Below are 19,825 nucleotides of genomic sequence, written 5' to 3' on the forward strand. Positions count from 1 at the left end.
TATCTAAAAGACCACCTCCCTCCGGTACCCTCCAGGCTGCCAGGTAAGATCTGCCTCTCAACCCTGCACTCTGTGCCCTTAGCATCACAGGTAAGGCAGGGGGCAACTAGAGGCAGGGTGTTTTTGGTGGTAGCACCTTGCCTTTGGAACACCCTCCCCTTGAGGCTTGCCTGGTGTCTACTTTTTTTATTTTAGGCAACCGGCCTGAACACATCTTTTTACTCAGGCTTTTCATTAAAGATTTTGTCTTACCACCTTTTAAAATGGTCTGCTTCTGACTGTTTTTATTTTAATACTTGTTTTAATTGTAAATTTTCATGAGCAAGACTCAGAAGAACCATCTATCCCAGCTTTCGATTCCAACAGTATTGGGAAAGACCCTCAAATGTGGTTATCACAAACATGGGATCACAAAACTGTCGGGGACAAACCAATAGGCTTGAATATGGAAGTTCCATTTTTAACTATTGGGAACTGGCTTATGAATTTGTCCAGCCTTTCCTTCTTTCAAGCCAATTAACTAGAGGCCATTGCCATCTCTAAAAGCAGAAGAAATGGGGCTCAAGTATATCAGAAGCAATGAAGGAAGAGAACAATTCTAGCTGCATTAACAATTCTAGCTACACACGCTTCCCAGCCATACCATCTAATACTTTTGTTTCAGAACATATGAACATATGAAGCTGCCTTATACTGAATCAGACCCTGGGTCCATCAAAGTCAGTATTGTCTATTCAGACTGGCAGCGGCTCTCCAGGGTCTCCAGCTGTGGTTTTTCACGCCTCTTTGCTCGGACCCCTTTTAATTGGAGATGCCGGGGATTGAACCTGGGACCTTCTGCTTACCAAGCAGATGCTCTACCACTGAGCCACCATCCCTCCCCAAAGAAGCAGTAAACTGTTGGATGAAAGCAATATGACTATGGGGCAGTACTGAGAATCCAAAAGGCGATATTCCCGGCCAGTGAAATCAGGAAGTGGTTCAAAGTTAAGAGGAACACAATGAAGCTCTGAGAACTGAACATCTCGGCGCTGCCCTTAGACTTCGCATTCGTTTGCACAAGTAGAAAAGAGCAAGATTCCGGTAGTACCTTAAAGTCTAACAACATTTGTGGCAGGTAGGGCTGCCAACCTCCCGCTGGGGGCAGGGCATCCCCACGTCTGCAGGGCCCCAACCCGCCGACAGGGAGCAGGCTGCTGGAGGAATCCCCACCCCTGAAGAGCCCCATCGCTGCATGGCATCCCCGGTGCAATGACGTTACCCGGAAGTGGCATTATTGCACCAGGGACGCTCTAGGACTCATGGTAAAACTCTATGATACCATAGAGTTTTATCATGAGTTCTCGAGCATCCCTGGCGCAACGTCTGCAGCACAATGACATCACTTCCAGGTGACATATTCACGCCGCACGCACAAAGCATGCGCGAGAGAACAGTCCCCCGCCGCAGCAGCGGAGGGACTTGGCGACCCTAGTGGCAGGGTTATGAGCTTTCGTGAGTCATTGCTCACTCCTTCAGTTACCTCACAGAAGCTCATAACCCTGCCCCACATGTTGTCAGTCTTCAAGGTGCTCCTGAACCCTTGCTCTTTTTTACAGCTACAGAAGAAGAAGATATTGGATTTATATCCTGCCCTCCACTCCAAAGAGTCTCAGAGCGGCTCACAATCTCCTTTCCCTTCCTCCCCCACAACAGACACCCTGTGAGGTGGGTGGGGCTGGAGAGGGCTCTCACAGCAGCTGCCCTTTCAAGGACAACCTCTGCCAGAGCTATGGCTGACCCAAGGCCATTCCAGCAGCTGCAAGTGGAGGAGTGGGGAATCAAACCCGGTTCTCCCAGATAAGAGTCCGTGAACTTAACCACTACACCAAACAGACAGACTAACATAGATCAAGATGGGTAGCTATCACTCGTACAAGACTACCTAGTAATATAATACAGCCAAACACAGGCCTATCACTAGAATGTCTTTTAGTTTACCTCCAAATTGCAACTATTTGGAGGTAAACTATTTGGAAGATAGGTAAAGAAGAGCATATACCCTCCTCACCTCAAGCTCCTATTACTTTCTGCCTCTTTCTAAAGCCAAGAGTCACACAGAAAGTGGAACTGGAAACAAAAACCTGAAGGCTCTGTGTAGAAACGTCTCTTCACGATGTCAAAATAATATTCCAATAATGCACAAAAATGCTATTTAGTTAGAATAATAAAGTTTTACTTCTCACAGTGCGCCCAAGCACACAGGTATTACCAGAGAATAACAAAATTCCAATTTGTACATTCCACCAACGATAGTCATGTAAATTCCAAATGACATCCAAAAAATATTTTTATAATCCACTCAACCTGTATAGCAACAGGCAAAACCGGTTTAATGTCCTGTTTCGCATGTAAGCTTTTTTCGGCTTCAAAAATCACAACAAATACCCTTTCCACTTATTCACAGCACTATACTCCACACTCAAAGACCGTTTTCGCACATAGCTTACCTCACAGTCACAATCCTGTTCCCTCCACAGCTTCTGTCGGATTTCCCACCATCTGAGCCAGAGTTACAGGAAGCGCTGCGGCTTTTGCGTAGCAAACGTAAACTGGGTTTTAGCGGTTTACGTTTCCTATGCAGAAGCCACGGCACTTCCTGTAACTTCGGCGCAGATGGTGGGAAATCCGACCGGACGCTGCGGAGGGAACAAGATTGTGACTGAGAGGTAAGCTGTGTGCAAAAACGGTATACGTGTGAGACTGAATGTGGAGCATAGTGCTGTGAATAAGTGGAAAGTGAATTTGGATGGGAGACCAAGAAGTGAGAAGTAAAACTTTATTAATAAATAGCTTTTTTGTGCATTATTGGAATATTGTTTTGACATCGTGAAGAGGCGTTTGTACACAGAGCCTTCGGGTTTTTGTTTGCAGTTCTTTCTGAAGACAGGCTGGTAAGACCCAAATACCATTTATAGAAACACGAGTTGCTGTATAGCCCAGGAGGGCTGGCTGTGCTGCAGCAGATTCAGCTTTACAATACAAAAATAGTCTACCAGGGACTCTTCTTGAGGAGTAAAGAATGCCAGCTTAGTAACGACACCTCACCTTTTCCAGACCAGTGGAATCATCTTGGATTTCATCGGGAAGCAGAATGATCATGCTCAGCTCGTTTCCGACATAAGGGAGCTCAAGGACTTTAGTTTGGCAATCTGCTATGTAGGTCAAGTTGAATTTTGCTTTCTTGTACATCATCTGCACAGGCCTGGTTTCGTTCTAGAAGGCAGAAGGGGTAGATAAACTGAATCCCTCAGAACGACTCGTGAAAAAGCAAGACACGAGCTTCCTATTGTGTTGCAAGCATTACAGCTGCACATCTTTGTTACAAAGGGAGTGCACAGCTACACACCCCACTATAATCCTGCTTGTCTGCCAAACACACTGACTTTCTAAGGGACGCTCGGGAATCAAAGTCTAATGTAGGGGTGGCCAAACTGGCTCGGGAGCTGCATGTGGCTCTTTCACACATATAGTGTGGCTCCTGAAGTGGCTTGGAGAATGCATTTAAAGTTAAAGTTGCTTTCTCTTCACCTCTCCCTCCCCCATCTGTTTGCCTTCCTTGCCTCCTTGAGGCTCTCAAACACCTGACATAACGTCCATGTCTTGCGACTCTCAAATACCTGACATTTATTCTCTGTGGCTGTTACGTTAAGCAAGTTTGGCCACCCCTGGCCTAATGCAAATGGAAAAAAAATCAGTGCAAAGTGTCCTCAAGGAAAGAATTCAGAGCAGAGTGTGATTCAGGACTGACAGAAGGACGCTGGGCTATTCCCCACTGTCTTTCTGATGGGCTCCAATATTGGACTTTATGATTGTCCAACAGACAGAAGATGGAGAAGGATGTCCTCATGATTTTGCTTCTCACTACAGCCTCCCAACCCACATGGCTTCTTGCCTCTGAGCAGGTCTTTCTTTCTTCCTTTTTTTGCCATCAAGTCACAGCTAACTTACAACCCTGTAGGGCTTTCAAAGTGAGAGACATTCAGAGGTGGTTTGCCATTGCTTGGCTCTTCATCATGACCCTGGCATTTTTTAGGGGCCTCCCCTTCCAAATACTAGCTAGGGCCAACCCTGCTTAGCTGCCAAGATCTGATGGGATTGGGCTAAGATGGGCTATCCATGTTGCGGTGTGCAAGTCTTAGGTGGATGTTAAAGGTAGAAAAGCCAACTTCTGCCACCAGAACATCCATAAGTATCCAACCCACTGACAGCCTGAAAACAGAGGGGAGTGAGACTCTCAGCTGGAGTTTGCTCCAGGCAGTTTTCACACATTTGTTCAATTTTTATTTTGTTTCCTCATCTCTCTGCTTCAGTTACGGTTACCTCCTGTCACTGGTAACTTTAAACCTTCTTGTTACAACTGATCAGAGCTTAGTTAACATTACTGAAGGATGTTATATGGCGGTCAGATCTTTTCCTCAGCTTTCTCTCTCGTTGTAGAACTAGATAGAGTGAGAAGTTTTATGCAAGTGAGGCTTATAAATATTTGACTGATTGTGATGAGTGTTATCGCTAAGAGTCCAAAACAAAATCAGCACGCATTTTTGTTTTCATGAAGTGGAGGTAAGTATCACTGTCTCCCAGGGGTGGAATTCTAGCGGGAACTCCTTTGCATATTAGGCCACACACCCCTGATGTAGCCAATCCTCCAAGAGCTTACAAGGCTCTTTTTTGTAAGCTCCAGGAGGATTGGCTACATCAGGGGTGTGTGGCCTAATATGCAAAGAAGAAGATATTGGATTTATATCCCGCCCTCCACTCCGAAGAGTCTCAGAGCGGCTCACAATCTCCTTTACCTTCCTCCCCCACAACAGACACCCTGTGAGGTGGGTGGGGCTGGAGAGAGCTCTCACAGCAGCTGCCCTTTCAAGGACAACCTCTGCCAGAGCTATGGCTGACCCAAGACCATGCCAGCAGGTGCAAGTGGAGGAGTGGGGAATCAAACCCGGTTCTCCCAGATAAGAGTCCGCACACTTAACCACTACACCAAACTGGCTCTCAAAGGAGCTCCTGCTAGAATTCCACCCCTGCTGTCTCCTAACTCCGGTTAAGAGACAGAACAACCAGACAAGGAGTTGCCAACTCAGTTTGGGATTCTAAATCATCAACTTAATAATGCTTGAAAATTGATCACAATTCATGATTCACTCTCCAGGTCTGGAAGGGGGCGACTCACAATGCCTACTGGGCAACAGGTGCATGAGCACTCGAGCCACGCTGGAGGACACACAACTTTTGAATCCAAGCATGTTTAACGCCCCTCTGCTGACAGATTACATCATTTTGCTGCAGTAATATCACCGCACTAGCAGCTTATGAAATTCCAGACTATGCTCTTTCCATGAGTCATTACAGTTCCATAGATAGTACTAATTATATTTGTGTTACTAAACGTATTTGCCCACAGCCTTACCTTCTCTGGCAATTATTAACAGCAGCAAAAGCAAAGTATATAAACTACTTACCCCCCCCCCCAAAAAAAAATACAGCTTCCCTCAGAAACTTGCATGTGAGAATTTGAGAGTGGAGGAGCAAATATCACCACCAGGGGTGGAATTCTAGCAGGAGCTCCTTTTGCATATTAGGCCACACACCCCTGATGTAGCCAATCCTCCAAGAGCTTACAAGGCTCTTTTTTGTAAGCTCTCGGAGGATTGGCTACATCAGGGGTGTGTGGCCTAATATGCAAAAGGAGCTCCTGCTAGAATTCCACCCCGATCACCACCATGCAGGAAGGAAGGCCCAGACTTGGATAGCCCAGGCTAGCCTGATCTCCTCAGATCTTGGAAGCTAAACAGGGTCAGCCTTGGTTGGTATTTGGACGGGGAGACCACCAAGGAAGTCCAGGGTCTCTAGGCGAAGGCAGGCCACCACTGAAGCCTCTAGCCATGAAAACTGTATGGTGTTGCCATAAGTCAGCTGTGACTGACGGCAAAAAAGTAGCAAGGAAAAAGATCTAGAAATGCAAAGCATCTTCTTCCGCACTGAAGCGTAGCTGTTCTTAAGTTCATTTCCTGCTCCTGCTTTAATTAGCTGTTTGGCATTGACAGGATTCGGTTGCAAAGTGGTCATTTGAAGACTGAAAGAGACAGAAGAGAAGAACTTTCTAAAAGCTGGAATGTAACTTGGACGATCCTGTCGAGAGCGCCTCTGGCCATGTGAATGGGGAAAGGGAGTAAGCGCACTGTATAACCTGCAATAACCCTTGGGCCCTGTTTTGCACATACTTCTTTGCTTTCACACACTGTCCTGCGACGTCTGCAACTTATTTGTATTTCTCCCCCCTGAGAGCTATTCTTCTTAGTTCTCCAAGGTAGTGGCTCACAGAGACGCTCAAGTTATATGCTTTTTTGCTAGACGAACAGGGGGCAGAATTAACTGAGATGGGGGTGGGACGGGGAAAGCAGATTATTGGTAGATTTTGGCGCTGAAGCTTTTGAACTGTGTAACGGACGGGCCCAAGGTATACAGTATCTGGGTGAGAACAGGTATTTGCCTTCCGTTTCAGCAAAGACCTGTCTGTCTGAAATGTCTTTGCTAATTCAAATAAGCTTCTCCAAAAGATAAGGAGTGTTGATTGGTGAAGAACTTGCAGATCTTGACAAATCCTAATGAGAAAGGGATGTGCCGTAGAAAATGTTCTATCTCCTACCTTGTTAATTTTGAATGGCCTTTCCTTTGTGCGATTTTGGAGGAACTGATTTGCCCAGTTTCCCTTGAAGTAGATGGCATTCACCAAGACCAGCCTTGTCAGAGAGTCAATTATTCCCTCAGCGAGCAGATTTTTTATTTTACCTTTAGGAGAGAGAAAACTGCTGTTGTTGTCTTTTAAAATAATAAGTAAATCTTCACCACCAAAAGAATACTTCCAGGTTGTCACTTGTCAGCTTCATTTTTAAAAGCAAATATGGAAATAAAAAGAATTACTCACTTGCTGTCTTTTCTTCCACCCAGGAATTTATGTGTCTTCTACAATCGTCTGGAGTTGCAACGAAGTTAAGTCTCTCTAAACCTGCATGGTAGAACTTCTCACATGCATCTGTAAAAGTCTTAAAACAAGCACAGCTCTTTCAGTACCAGAATGCTTTAGAAGATAAACCTAACCTCTCATGAGAAGAAGAAGAAGATATTGGATTTAAATCCCGCCCTCCACTCTGAAGAGTCTCAGAGCAGCTCACAATCTCCTTTCCCTTCCTCCCCCACAACAGACACCCTGTGAGGTGGGTGGGGCTGGAGAGGGCTCTCACAGCAGCTGCTCTTTCAAGGACAACCTCTGCCAGAGATATGGCTGACCCAAGGCCATGCTAGCAGGTGCAAGTGGAGGAGTGGGGAATCAAACCCGGTTCTCCCAGATAAGAGTCCGCACACTTAACCACTACACCAAACTGGATCAGGCCAATGGCCCATCCAGGCCAACACTCATGTCACATAGTGGGCAAAACCCAGGTGCCACCAGGACATCCACCAGTGAGGCCAGAACTCCAGAAGCCCTCCCACTGTTGCCCCCCCCCCCCAAGCACTACAGAGCATCGTGTAGACAAATCACAAATAATACAACTCACTGTGAGGAAGTCATAGGATGCTTCTCCATAGAGCCTGTTGGCCAATCTAAGTACGTACTTGGTGTCTGGTTTGTTAATTTCAGAAATCAGTTGCTGGTATCCCAGGTGGTGTTCTTCAGCTTTGTCCACAGACAGCACCTAAAGGGTGATGATAATATCTAAGTGGCTAAATTTTAAATGGATACCTTTGGATTGTCGACACCAGTTCAAGGAGGACACTGTTTACAAAAACCTTAAGAGTTAAAAAAAAAAGATGGTCAGAGCCTTCCAGCAAGCCACAAACCAAACACCTGGTTAAATAAAGTATTTCCAGCTTTATTTACCTTGCAGTTGCCGTTCAAAACAGACAAGATTAATTAGTGCCAATGATAAAGAGGTAATAGTACATCCCCAAGCCCTGCTCCAGCCTATATAAGATATGCAGCTCTGAAGAATTTGGAAGGGAAGCCATTGCCTAAGAACCAATCTTTTACAGCAATAAAATGAAGAATTCCCTGCCCACATCCACTGTTTATAGTTCCTTGCTTTCCATTTCAAGCCAAAATGCACAATAGGAAACAGTGTTTACTGTATAGTTTTATATAGGAATCAACTTAAGTGATACCTAAAAATATGGGGAAAAAATGTACAAATTTGGTTTAAAATGGTTAATCAACAAGATGTGCACTAAAATTCAAGTACACAAAAATTCAAGTACTGGAAGCTAATAAATGCAGGCATTCCATTTTGAAAGGAATAAAACGGTTTCTGATCCCTTGTGACCTATACTCCCTCTAATCTGTGGAGTCTTGTGAGCAAAAATCCTACTTCGTGAGCTACTAGCATTAAAGTCATAAGCCACTTTTGGGGCCATTTTTTTCTGAGAGAAGACAAAAATGTGTGAAGCAGAGGCTAAAAAAAACCCCTGTGAGCTAGCTCACACTAACTCAGCTTAGAGGGAACATTGCTTGTGACCAACAAAAATAAAAAAATCCAGCTATATTGGTCAGACATACTGTGAAGGATTGGATTTTGGCTGATGGTTTCCCTCACGTCAGCTCCTTCCCCAAAGCTCCCAACCACCATTTTGAAAATATGACTTCAGCTGAACTTCTACTACAGGGTGTTCTGGCTGTTTTTGTTGGTGTGTGGAAGTGCCACTGGATGGCCATACAGAATGGACTTTCTGCTGTTCCATATTACAGCATATTTTGCTTTTCTCCCCTTTCGATGGAGATTTTTGATCTTGGAGGACCTGAAGAACCTGGTAGGAAATTGTTAATGCAAAATATCCTGAGGAAAAAAGAATTAATCACCTTAATCTTTAGAAAATCTTAACAGCCCCTATTGTAATTCTACTTTGTAGATGTTTTATCTTCATTACTTTTATCTTCTTGAAGGGGAGGGCATCATCTTCACAACAGGTTACCCATTCCACCTAAATATACTGTTAAGCCTTCCATCTAAATGTAGTATTCAGCACCAATGTACATTTTTCTTATATGCGTAACATTTTCTCACAGGCTAACATTTACCAAGAAGATCTCCAAGAATTTCTCCTCCTAGACAACACAAGTCATCTGTGACTTCACAGCAAAATGTGTGTGTGTGTAAAATGTAAAACAGCTTTTGAAACAGGTCTATGTTCTTCCATTTAATGGTACCTTGGAGACTGCCATTTCTGTTTTGCTCCAGCCTGAACTGGCCCCACAATGCATCTGAAATTCTGTTCTGGACAGTATTAACACAAGCAAACAAACTGATGAGCAGCCTGCGTGCCCTGAGCTCAGGAGACTGGGGGAAGCCAAGCTGACAGCAGAACAGTGCAACTAACAGAATTTAAGAAATGATCAGAAAAGGTGCAAGAATCACTGCAAGGGCATACATTTTAGCCTTATTCCACGTGCTCCGAGTAAAGGATCCCTCCAGCTACAGGGTTCTCTGGATGTGGGATTAAAAATACACATGCATATATTTTTCCCATGGTAGTTTTATTGAATATGCAATAACAACAATAGTAACAATAACAGCGGACATCAATAAGATATAAAAGATACATGCATGATGCATGCATATTTCTGAGTTACATAGGACACAGTCTTTCAAAATTGCCACCTGAGGAGAGTACTATGTCTCCCATGCTACTTTATTATCTAAAGCAGACATGTCTAAAGTAGACATTTCTAAATGTTGTGCTCTCTACTGGAAACCAACACTGGCCATTTAACCTACTGGTGGGCCACTGCCTCTACTTGAATTTATGCAAGAACAGCAACATCCCCTCCAAGGAACAAGCAGGTCCAAAATTGAGACACTCAAAGGTCCAGCTATCATCAGAACTTCATATCATTCTGTCCTAAACTTGCTTATGCAGGGCTTTTTTTTTTTTGTAGCAGGAATTCTTTTGCATGATAGACCACACCCTCCTGATGTAGCCAATCCTCTCGGAGCTTACAGTAGGCCCTATAAGAAGAGCCTTGTAAGCTCTTGGAGGATTGGCTACATCAGGGGTGTGTGGCCTAATATGCAAAGGAGTTCCTACTAAAAAAAAAAAAAACCCAGCTCTGTGCTTATTCTAAATTGAATGAGATTTTCTAAATTGAATAAGATTATGGAGGCAGCTTTAGGCGCACGCTATGCCTTAACATCACAGTGTGGCCTTTTAAGAAGAAGAAAGCACCAATTGCAACCCTTCCTCCCCTCCCCCTTTAATAGCTTTTGCCTGGACATACCTTTGACATTTGAGCTGCAGTATTGCCTTTTGCACCCAGGTAGACCATGGTCAGGGCAGAGGTGATGCTCATTGGGGAAAAAAACAAGTTCGTTTTAGCATCATCTTCACTCAGCTTCTTGAACAACTGGAGGGCAAAGGCTGTACTGGCTGCAGTGACCCGGTCCATGTTGCAGAATCTAGAAAAGAGGGGCAGATCAAAACAATTAACCCAAACGTAAATTCCGAGAGAACTTTAGCAAATGATTCGGTTGTCTGAATTTCAGCCTTCTATAAATAAAGTTCCATCAGATCATGCTTTCCCTCACTCAAATGCTCACCAAGATTTTTCCCATGTGGGAGAAGCTACAGCCCTAGAAGATGATGATATTGGATTTATATCCCGCCCTCCACTCTGAATTTCAGAGTCTCAGAGTGGCTCACAATCGCCTTTATCTTCCTCCCCCACAACAAACACCCTGTGAGGTGGGTGGGGCTGAGAGAGCTCTCCCAGAAGCTGCCCTTTCAAGGACAACTCCTGCAATAACTATGGCTGACCCAAGGTCATTCCAGCAGCTGCAAGTGGAGAAGTGGGAAATCAAACCCGGTTCTCCTAGATAAGAGTCCGCACACTTAACCACTACACCAAACTGGCTCTCAAGTTCTTCTAAGCAGAGAACCCAAACAGGCAGGGCTTTTTTTGCAGCAGGAACTCTTTTGCATATTAGGCCACTCCCCCCTGATGTAATCAATTCTCCAAGCGTTTACAGGGTTCGTAGAACAGGGCCTACTGTAAGCTCTTGGAGGATTGGCTACAACAGGGGTGTGAGGCCTAATATGCAAAGGAGTTCCCGCTACAAAAAAAAGCCCTGCAGACAGGTATCACTCTGGAAAAAGCATAGTATACATCAATCTGTTAAAGCACAAAAAGAGAAAATAATATTGCAACATTTCTTTTTAAATTTTAATCAGCTTATACCCCACCTTTCATCACTATGGGGACCTAAAGTGTCTTATATTATTTTATCCTCACAAAAATTTTATCCTCACAACAACCCTGTGAGGTAGGTTATGCTGAGAGAGTGTGCTAGCTGAAGGTCACCCAGTGAGCTTCTATGACATGAGTGGGAATTCGAACCTGGGTCTCCCAGATACTAGTGCAAGCAATTTAATGGACTGCTTGGCAAGGAGTTGTCAGTAACTTCTCATTCACACTTATGCACTTTTTGTGTGTGCTGCGGCTGTACAAGTTCAGTTATGTTATGGTTGCCAGCCTCCAGGTGGGGCCTGGAGACCTCCTGCTTTCACAGCTGATCTCCAGCTGGCAGAGATCAGCTCCCCTGGAGAAAATGGCTGCTTTGAAAGGCGGACTCTATGGCACTGTAGTATGCTGAGGCCCCTCCCCTCCCCAAACCCCGCCTCTCCAAGATCCACCCCCAAAGACTCCAGGTACTGCCCAACACAGACTTGGCAACTCTATTAGAGAAACTGGGCGTCTCTTTTATGTATGAGCAAGATTGCTTGTAAATAAATATAGACAAATCCCCTGCAATAATCACTCTACTACGTAGTCACACTTGTTAGAATGATGCTGTTGTGCAAAGGGAAGGGTTCATAATGGATTCACTGTGGAACAAGTTTGTCTTTGGTCAGCTGGACTACAGCTGTTTGATAAAGTGGGCTCTCGTCCACAACAGATCTATTTGTTTTTCATATTTCTTTGAGGCAGAGACGGCAGCCGGCAGCCAGTAGTGTGCAAAAATTATTATGTGGAGTCCCTGAGATGCTCAGGGGACTGGGGGTTATAGAAATATTTTGAACAAAAGTCACATTTTAACCTTCAGGGGGAAATTAATATATTCTCACTAATTGCTAGCAAAATGCAAACACCCTAGTTCCTTGCACAAAATTAATCATTTCCAGAACTCTGAGGAAGGAGAAAGAAAAAGACATTCTATTAGGAGAAGTCTACTCTCACCCAATGGCTCATGCAGTCCAACACTCTGTGTCACACAGTGGCCACACACACCCCAGGTGCCATCAGGAGGTCCATCAGTGGGACCAGAAGCCCTCCACTGTGCCCCCTGAAGCACCAAGAATACAGAGCATCACTGCCCCTGACATAAGAACATAAGAGAAGCCATGTTGGATCAGGCCAATGGCTCATGCAGTCCAACACTCTGTGTCACACAGTGGCCACACACACCCCAGGTGCCATCAGGAGGTCCATCAGTGGGACCAGAAGCCCTCCACTGTGCCCCCTGAAGCACCAAGAATACAGAGCATCACTGCCCCTGACATAAGAACATAAGAGAAGCCATGTTGGATCAGGCCAATGGCTCCTCCAGCACTCTGTGTCACACAGTGGCCACAACCCCCCCAGGTACCATCAGGAGGTCCACCAGTGGGGCCAGGACACTAGAAGCCCTCACCCTGTTGCCCCTCCCAATCACCAAGAATACAGAGCATCACTTGCCCCAGACAAAGAGTTTCCCCAACGAAACAGAACTTGTGCAGCTGCAAGGCAAACACACACACACACAAACCATCAGGAAAGTTACCAACAACTCTCTGTCAAGCAGAGTGTCCTTTATAAAGTCTGTATCTCCTCCTGCTATCTGGCATTACAATCTACATGGCCCGGCCTAACAAGGTCTCATTTATGTCAGATCTGGCCCTCCAGAAAATGAGTTCAACAACCCTGGATTACAGAGCTGCTTTCATCGATAGCTACCTATTCCTTTTTATTGGGTAATTCTAGGAAAACTTGCTTTCTAATACAATAACACAATTAGCATTTGCTAATCTGAGTTTAACAAGGAATTAGAAGACATGCAAATTTGTCCCAAACAGTATTAAAGAACTTATCCAGATAAGATCGACAGTGGTTTTCCAAATTCCAAAGTCAAACATTTTAGGATCTCTCTGTTCTTATGCCAAGGCTGTAACCTGTGCCGTTCACACATATTTAATCTCAAAATTCATTCATCCAAATCTGTCAACTCACCTGAGCACATCCATGATGAACCCTTTCCTTTAATACAACTGCACCATTCCATCGTGTGAATGTGTAACAGACAGATGAATTCTCTGCAATAATTACTCTATCTGTATTTATTTATAAATATTTATTTACCTTGCAATAGACAAGCAAATAAATCTTGGCCAGAGGTATGGAGGGATGCCTAGTTTCCCCAACATAACTGAACTTGTGCAGCTGCAGGACAAACACACACACACGAGCCATCAGGAAAGTTACCAACAACTCTTTGCCAATGCCAAGTAGTAAATTAAAGTGTTTGCATAGCTTCAGGGAAAAGTGCTCAACTATAATGTCCTGCGTCTAAATAAAAATCTACAGAAGTAGGAAGAATCTGTTTTCTAAAGAGAACGAAGCAGAGCTTTTTTGTTTGTAGCAGGAACTCCTTTGCACATTAGGCCACACACATCCCGATGTAGCCAATCCTCCTGGAGCTTACAGTAGGCTCTGTACTAAGAGCCCTGTAAGAGGGAAGGCATTTAAAGAGGGAAGAGGGAAGGCATTTAAAAGGTGTGTGGTCCCTTTACATGTGATGGCCAGAACTCCCTTTGGAGTTTAGTCATGCTTGTTACAACCTGGCTCCACTCCCAAAGTCTCCTGGCTCCACCCCCAAAGCCGCCAGATATTAAATTGGACTTGGCAACCCTTATCTCTAAAAGATAAATCTTTCTTTAAACACATGACAGAAATGGAAGATACTCTTCAAGTACTTGAAGGGCTGTCATATAGAGGATGGTGTGGAATTGTTTTCTATGGCCACAGAAGGTAGGACCAGAAACAATGGGCTGAAATTAAATCAAAAGAGTTTCCGGCTCAACATCAGGAAGAACTTCCTGACCGTTAGAGCGATTCCTCAGTGGAACAGGCTTCTTCGGGAGGTGGTGGGCTCTCTTTCCTTAGAGGTTTTTAAACAGAGGCTAGATGGCCATCTGATAGAGATGAAGATCCTGTGAATTTAGGGGGAGGTATTTGTGAGTTTACTGCATTGTGCAGGGGGTTGGAATAGATGACCCTGGAGGTCCCTTCCAACTCTATGATTCTACTGGAAGAAAGTACCACAATAAATTCATATACACTCTATTTAGGGTTCTCAGCTCTGGGCTGGGAAATTTCTAGAGATTTGGGGGTGGAGCTTGGGGAGGGTGGGGCTTAGAGAGGGGAAGGACCTCATTGGAACACAATGCCATAGACTCCACCCTCCAAAGCAGCCTTTTTCATTAGGGGAAACTGGTCTCTGTAGTCTTGAGATGAGCTGTAGCAACATGAGCTCTCCCAGTCGCCCCTGTGGGCTGGCAATCCTAAATCTACTAATCTTTTCACATGCAGACCAACAGGGCTTTTTTTGTAGCATGAACTCCTTTGCATATTAGGCCACACCCCCTGATGTAGCCAATCTTCCAAGAGCTTACAGTAGGCCTTGTACTAAGAGCCCTGTAAGCTCCTGGGGGATTGGCTACATCAGGGGTGTGCAGGGCTTTTTTGTAGCAGGAACGCCTTTGCATATTAGGCCACACCCCCTGATGTAGCCAACCCTCTGCATGGGGATGGGGCCTAATATGCAAAGGAGTTCCTGCTACAAAATGAGCCCTGCAGACCAATAAGAACACATCTTTTAAAAAGTGCATCTGCTTTAATTTCAGGTTATCTGATTAATTTAGTAGGGCTACTCAGAAGAGCTAGTTGCAGATTTCTGCCATGACACTTAGTATAATTCTACTTTTGACCAATCAAGCCGGTTAAACAAGACAGAACATTTAAAATGTAGGTTCATTTTCCTTCAAGCTTCTTTTTTACCTGCTCAATTAATATCTTCTCTACTGTGAGCAGTAATGAGAGGAATATTGATTACTTTGAATAATAAAGATAAGAGAGCAAAAGAAAAAAAAAGAATCTTCAAATCCCCCTCTGTTTTAATAGGATGCTCCAGCAAAGGCTGAATAATATTACGGAAATAATGCATGCACGCAAAAGCTTATGCCCAGAATAAAACTTGGCTGGTCTTAAAGATGCCCCTGGACTTAAAAACTTTGTTCTATGAATAAGGTAAATTAAATAAATCATATATGCTACCATTCCACTCAAGAATACCCAAGGCAACTAACAAAACTTGTTCTGTTCAGTTAAAAAAATCCCTCACACACGTACAGTCACCACCACAACAGTGAAATATCCATTAAAAATACAGACAAAAATGCAGGCATGTCTTTGCTTCATCCTGATGTGCCTTTACTTTTTGAGATAACAAACCCACCCAAGTAGAATATACTATAAATTCCAACCTAATACTATCTAAGCCTGGCAGAACCAACTTGCACGCCACCCTTTTTCTCCTCACTGGCAGGCACACCTCTTAACAGGGACATCTTTCTTGGAACAAGCAAAACTCAGAACTGGGGGTGGGGGAAGACCCTAGAAAGAGCTTTCGGCACTGGCTTTGCATCCAACTGGAGCTAGAAAAACCCACCTCATTTTCCAGACTTCACCCTAAAGATTTTCAATGGAGAGGGGCTTCTCTGCACAAAGATGATTTCAGAGGGTTGGTCTGAAGGAGAAGAGCTGGATTCAAATCCGTAGCAGCTTAGAGACCAGCAAGATTGAGTTTTGAGATTCAAATGTTCACTTGGTCTACGAAGCTACCGGCCTTGAACCTAGCCTTCCTGCTAATAGCTACACTACCTGAGTTTCCAAGACTTTCCCAGCTTGAAGACTTTGGGAGAGGGAAAAACCACACTGGCTCGCCCTGCAACTGTTACAAAGTTGAAAATGAAGAGGCCACTCCAGACACCACAAACAGCCTCCCTCAGATGCTAATTCCTCCAGTCAAGAAAAAATGCTTGGTGCACAATCCCATTTAGAGTTGCCAACCTCCAGCTATTACACGATCTCTGGACAACCAAGATCACTTCCCCTACAGAAAACAGATGTTTGGGAGAGGGGACTCTAAGGCAATATGCCCTGCTTGAGAGACCCTCCCCCCTCCACAAACTCAGCTCCCCCCTCAGGCTTCACCCCCCCCCCCCAAAAAAAATCTCCAGTTATTTCTCAAACAAGAGCTAGCAATCCTAGTTTGGTTTACTGGTTAAGCCTGCGGACTCTTATCTGAGAGAAGTGGGTTTGATTCCCCACTCCACCACTTGCAGCTGCTGAAATGGCCTTGGGTCAGCCATAGCTCTCGTAGAGCTGTCCTTGAAAGGGCAGCTGCTTGTAAAAGCTCTCTCAGCCCCACCTACTGCACAGGGTGCCTGTCGTGGGGGAGGAAGGGCGTAATGTACTGAGTGACGAGATGTGTTGAAGGCAACATACTTTATTAGCAAGCGCATCACAAGAGAGAGAATGGCGGGCCAGGTCCCGATTATATACCGTACATGCCCCAGAACAACCCTCCTTGAGGCCAGGTCCAATCCTGGTCAGTTAAACTTCCTGCCACAGATCTTGATTGGCGGTGCATATTAGCGAGCTACATTGCCTCTGTAGCGTGAGCTGTGCTGTGCATATAGATTTGAATGCAGGACATAACAAAGGGAAAGGAGATTGTGAGCCACTCTGAGATTCAGAGTGGAGGGCGGGGTATCAATCCAGTTATATTCTTCATCGTCTTCTAATTCTCAAATACAGATTGTCTCACATAAAATACATTCAGTCGGTCTGAAGCAACAGAACAAAGCCAGAGGCACCTTTAAGACCAACAACGTTTAACAACAGGCGTAGAAGCGCCTGTGAGCATGCACACTTTGTATAATATTTTCTTGCTCTTAAAGGTGCCATGGACTCAAAACTTTTTTCTAAGCTGACTTCATTTCCCAAGGGGTTAAAACAGGGGTGGCCAAACTTGCTGAACATGACAGCTGCATAGGTTATACATCAGATGTTTGAGAGCTGCAAGACATGTGACTGTCAGATGTCTGAGAGCCACAAGACAGGAAGGCAGGCAGGCAGATGGCATAGCATGAGGGGGAGAGAGAGGTGGAAAGAAAGCAATTTTAACTTTAAATACATTCTCTAACCCACCGGAGAAGTGATTTAGAGAGAGATAAATGCCTTCTCTAGGCCAGCCAGTGGGGTGGTGGGGGCTTCAAGAGCCACACAATATGTGTGAAAGAGCCACAGTTTGGCCACCCCTTGGGCTAAAAGGTTTGCTAGACTCTTCCTCCATCTGGATAACAAAACTTTCCCAAGCGCCGGCACCGAACATCTGAGGGAGACTAAAGCAGTAGACAAGTCCACCTTTAAGACCTTTAAGTTTTATTCAGAATGTAAGCTTTCGTATGCTCTTAAGCAGACTTCATCAGACAAGTGGGAATGGAAGCAGCAGTTCTTAATATAAGTGGGCGGTGCAGAATCATGGGAATGTTTTTAGCCGATTAAAAGGATCACAAATAGGGATCTGTGTTTGTTAGTGTTAGGACAAAGCAGGGCTGAAAAAACACTGGAGGGTGATAAAAAGCAGACTGCTGTTGTAGGTGCAAAGTGCCATAAATCTAGGTAACATTCTGGCCCTGTCAGCTCAAAGAGAGGGCACGGTCTCCCAAGAGATCGCAACATCCACTGTAGTCTGCCACTAGAAAAAAAAAAGGAAGACATTAAAATACAGTGGAGGATGGGATGGTATATGCAATAAAAGGGAGACTGTTAGTAACATCCCAGGCAGATCCCCCCCCCCAGCCCTCCCCCGTTAGAATGTCAGTAAGAGAAGGCAAAGGAAGGAGAGGCGGGCTCTACCGTACCGACGAGAGGAGATGCGTGGCGGCGCGGCTGCTGCTGGCAAGGCGTTTCTTTCCACGGAGCTTTGACGACCGGGCTGGAGCACACAGAGCAGTCTGAAGCAGGGCCCGGAGAGAAAAGGCGGCGCGGGTGAGTCACAGGTAGCAGCGGGATCGGAGGCTCTCCGACGAGGCACAAGCCAGCTCTGCGCACAAGGCAACCCGATGCAGGCAGGGGCGGCTCAGGAAAGGCTCCCCGCAGACCGCGCCCCAGGGGCCGCGCAGCCTCCGACGCCGCAGGGCGGGGAAAGCGCTAAGAGGCGACTGGGGAGGCCAAAGGGCGGCGACGCGCAGCGGAGAAGCAGAGCTGCGGCTGGCGGAGGGTCGCGCGGGCTGTTTGCTCGTTTTGCTGGCCGAGGTGGCGGCGCCTGGCTTTGGTTGCAAGGATTCCCTCCATCCCCCGGGCGTTGGGCAAGAGCCAAAGGGCCCGACGGCCTGGCTGCAGACGAAGCACCCTGTCATAGGAACACGTGAAGCGGCCTTCTGCTGAATCAGACCCTCGGGGTCCCTCAAAGTCAGTCTTGGCTACTCAGACTGGCAGCGGCTCTCCAGGGTCTCCAGCTGAGGTTTTTCACGCCTACTTGCCCGGACCCTTTTTAGTTGGAGATGCCGGGGATTGAACCTGGAATCTTCTGCTTACCAAGCAGATGCTTTACCACTGAGCTGCGGAAGGGGCCTTTAGAAGTTAATCAATCAGCCATGAACATGAGCCTATACATTAGGACAGCCAGCTATTCTTAAAAATTGGTTTTGAAAAACTCTAAATATGGGAGTTTGAATTGACTATGAGCTGCTCCTTTTGAACATATGAAGCTGCCTTATACCGAATCAGACCCTCGGTCCATCAAAGTCAGTATTATCTACTCAGACTGGCAGCGGCTCTCCAGGATCTCAAGCTGAGGTTTTTCACGCCTACTTGCCTGGAACCCTTTTTAGTTGGAGATGCCCGGGATTGAACCTGGAATCTTCTGCTTACCAAGCAGATGCTTTACCACTGAGCTGCGTCCCTCCCAAATAACACACCTGAATCTATGAACATATGAAGCTGCCTTCTACTGAATCAGACCCTCGGTCCATCAAAGTCAGTCTTGTCTACTCAGACTGGCAGCGGCTCTCCAGGGTCTCAAGCTGAGGCTTTTCACGCCTCTTTGCCTGGACCCTTTTTAGTTGGAGATGCCGGGGACTGAATCTGGGACCTCAGATGCTCTACCACTGAGCCACCATCCCTCCCCAAGCAATTGCCGCTTAGTGAATATTGAACATATGAAGCTGCCTTCTACTGAATCAGACCCTCAGTCCATCAGTCAGTCTTGTCTACTCAGACTGGCAGCGGCTCTCCAGGGTCACAAGCTGAGGGTCATGCTTACTTGCCTGCAGTGTTCCCTCTAAGCTGAGTTAGTGTGAGCTAGCTCACAGATTTTTGGCCTCTGGCTCACACATTTTTGTCTTTGCTCAGGAAAAATAGCCCCACAGCAAACTGATTTATGCAGGAGCTCACAACTTTAATGCCAGTAGCTCACAAAGCAGAATTTTTGCTCACAAGACTCCATGGCTTAGAGGGAACATTGCTTGCCTGGACTTTTGGGGGGGCCAGTTTTGCAATCTGCGCAGAGGAGATGTTTCCAAGGGAGGAGTCGGCTTGTTTGCTCGGTTCAAGAACGAATTCCTCCCCCCCCCCCTTGGAGAAAGGCAGCGGCTAGGCTGTGACCACTTAGCTGCACGCCCCATCTGGAAC

The 19,825-nt window shown here is 45.6% G+C and overlaps 2 protein-coding genes across 3 annotated transcripts in view; both read right to left on the reverse strand.

The window, feature by feature from the left end:
* LOC132575473 (leukocyte elastase inhibitor-like) overlaps positions 1-18,289 on the reverse strand; it is a 38,879-nt gene extending 20,590 nt beyond the window's left edge. The window contains exon 1 of the mRNA XM_060244271.1: positions 18,191-18,289. The gene's annotated coding sequence lies outside the window, so the exon portion shown is untranslated. The remainder of the gene's footprint in view (positions 1-18,190) is intronic.
* Positions 1-19,825, reverse strand: part of LOC132575472 (serpin B6-like) — a 52,780-nt gene that overhangs the window by 727 nt on the left and 32,228 nt on the right. Inside the window, exons 1-5 of one of the 2 annotated variants that reach the window (XM_060244269.1) lie at positions 10,313-10,487; positions 7,602-7,739; positions 6,971-7,088; positions 6,692-6,834; positions 3,088-3,255 (exon numbers count right to left, since the gene is read on the reverse strand). In XM_060244269.1, the coding sequence (XP_060100252.1) occupies positions 3,088-3,255; positions 6,692-6,834; positions 6,971-7,088; positions 7,602-7,739; positions 10,313-10,480 (735 nt within the window). In that variant the 5' untranslated portion in view covers positions 10,481-10,487. Of the gene's footprint in view, positions 1-3,087; positions 3,256-6,691; positions 6,835-6,970; positions 7,089-7,601; positions 7,740-8,697; positions 8,836-10,312 lie in introns of those variants that run through there. The other variant, XM_060244270.1, reaches the window with a different exon arrangement.

The sequence above is a fragment of the Heteronotia binoei genome, chromosome 7 (assembly GCF_032191835.1).
Source record: "Heteronotia binoei isolate CCM8104 ecotype False Entrance Well chromosome 7, APGP_CSIRO_Hbin_v1, whole genome shotgun sequence".
NCBI lineage: Eukaryota > Metazoa > Chordata > Lepidosauria > Squamata > Gekkonidae > Heteronotia > Heteronotia binoei.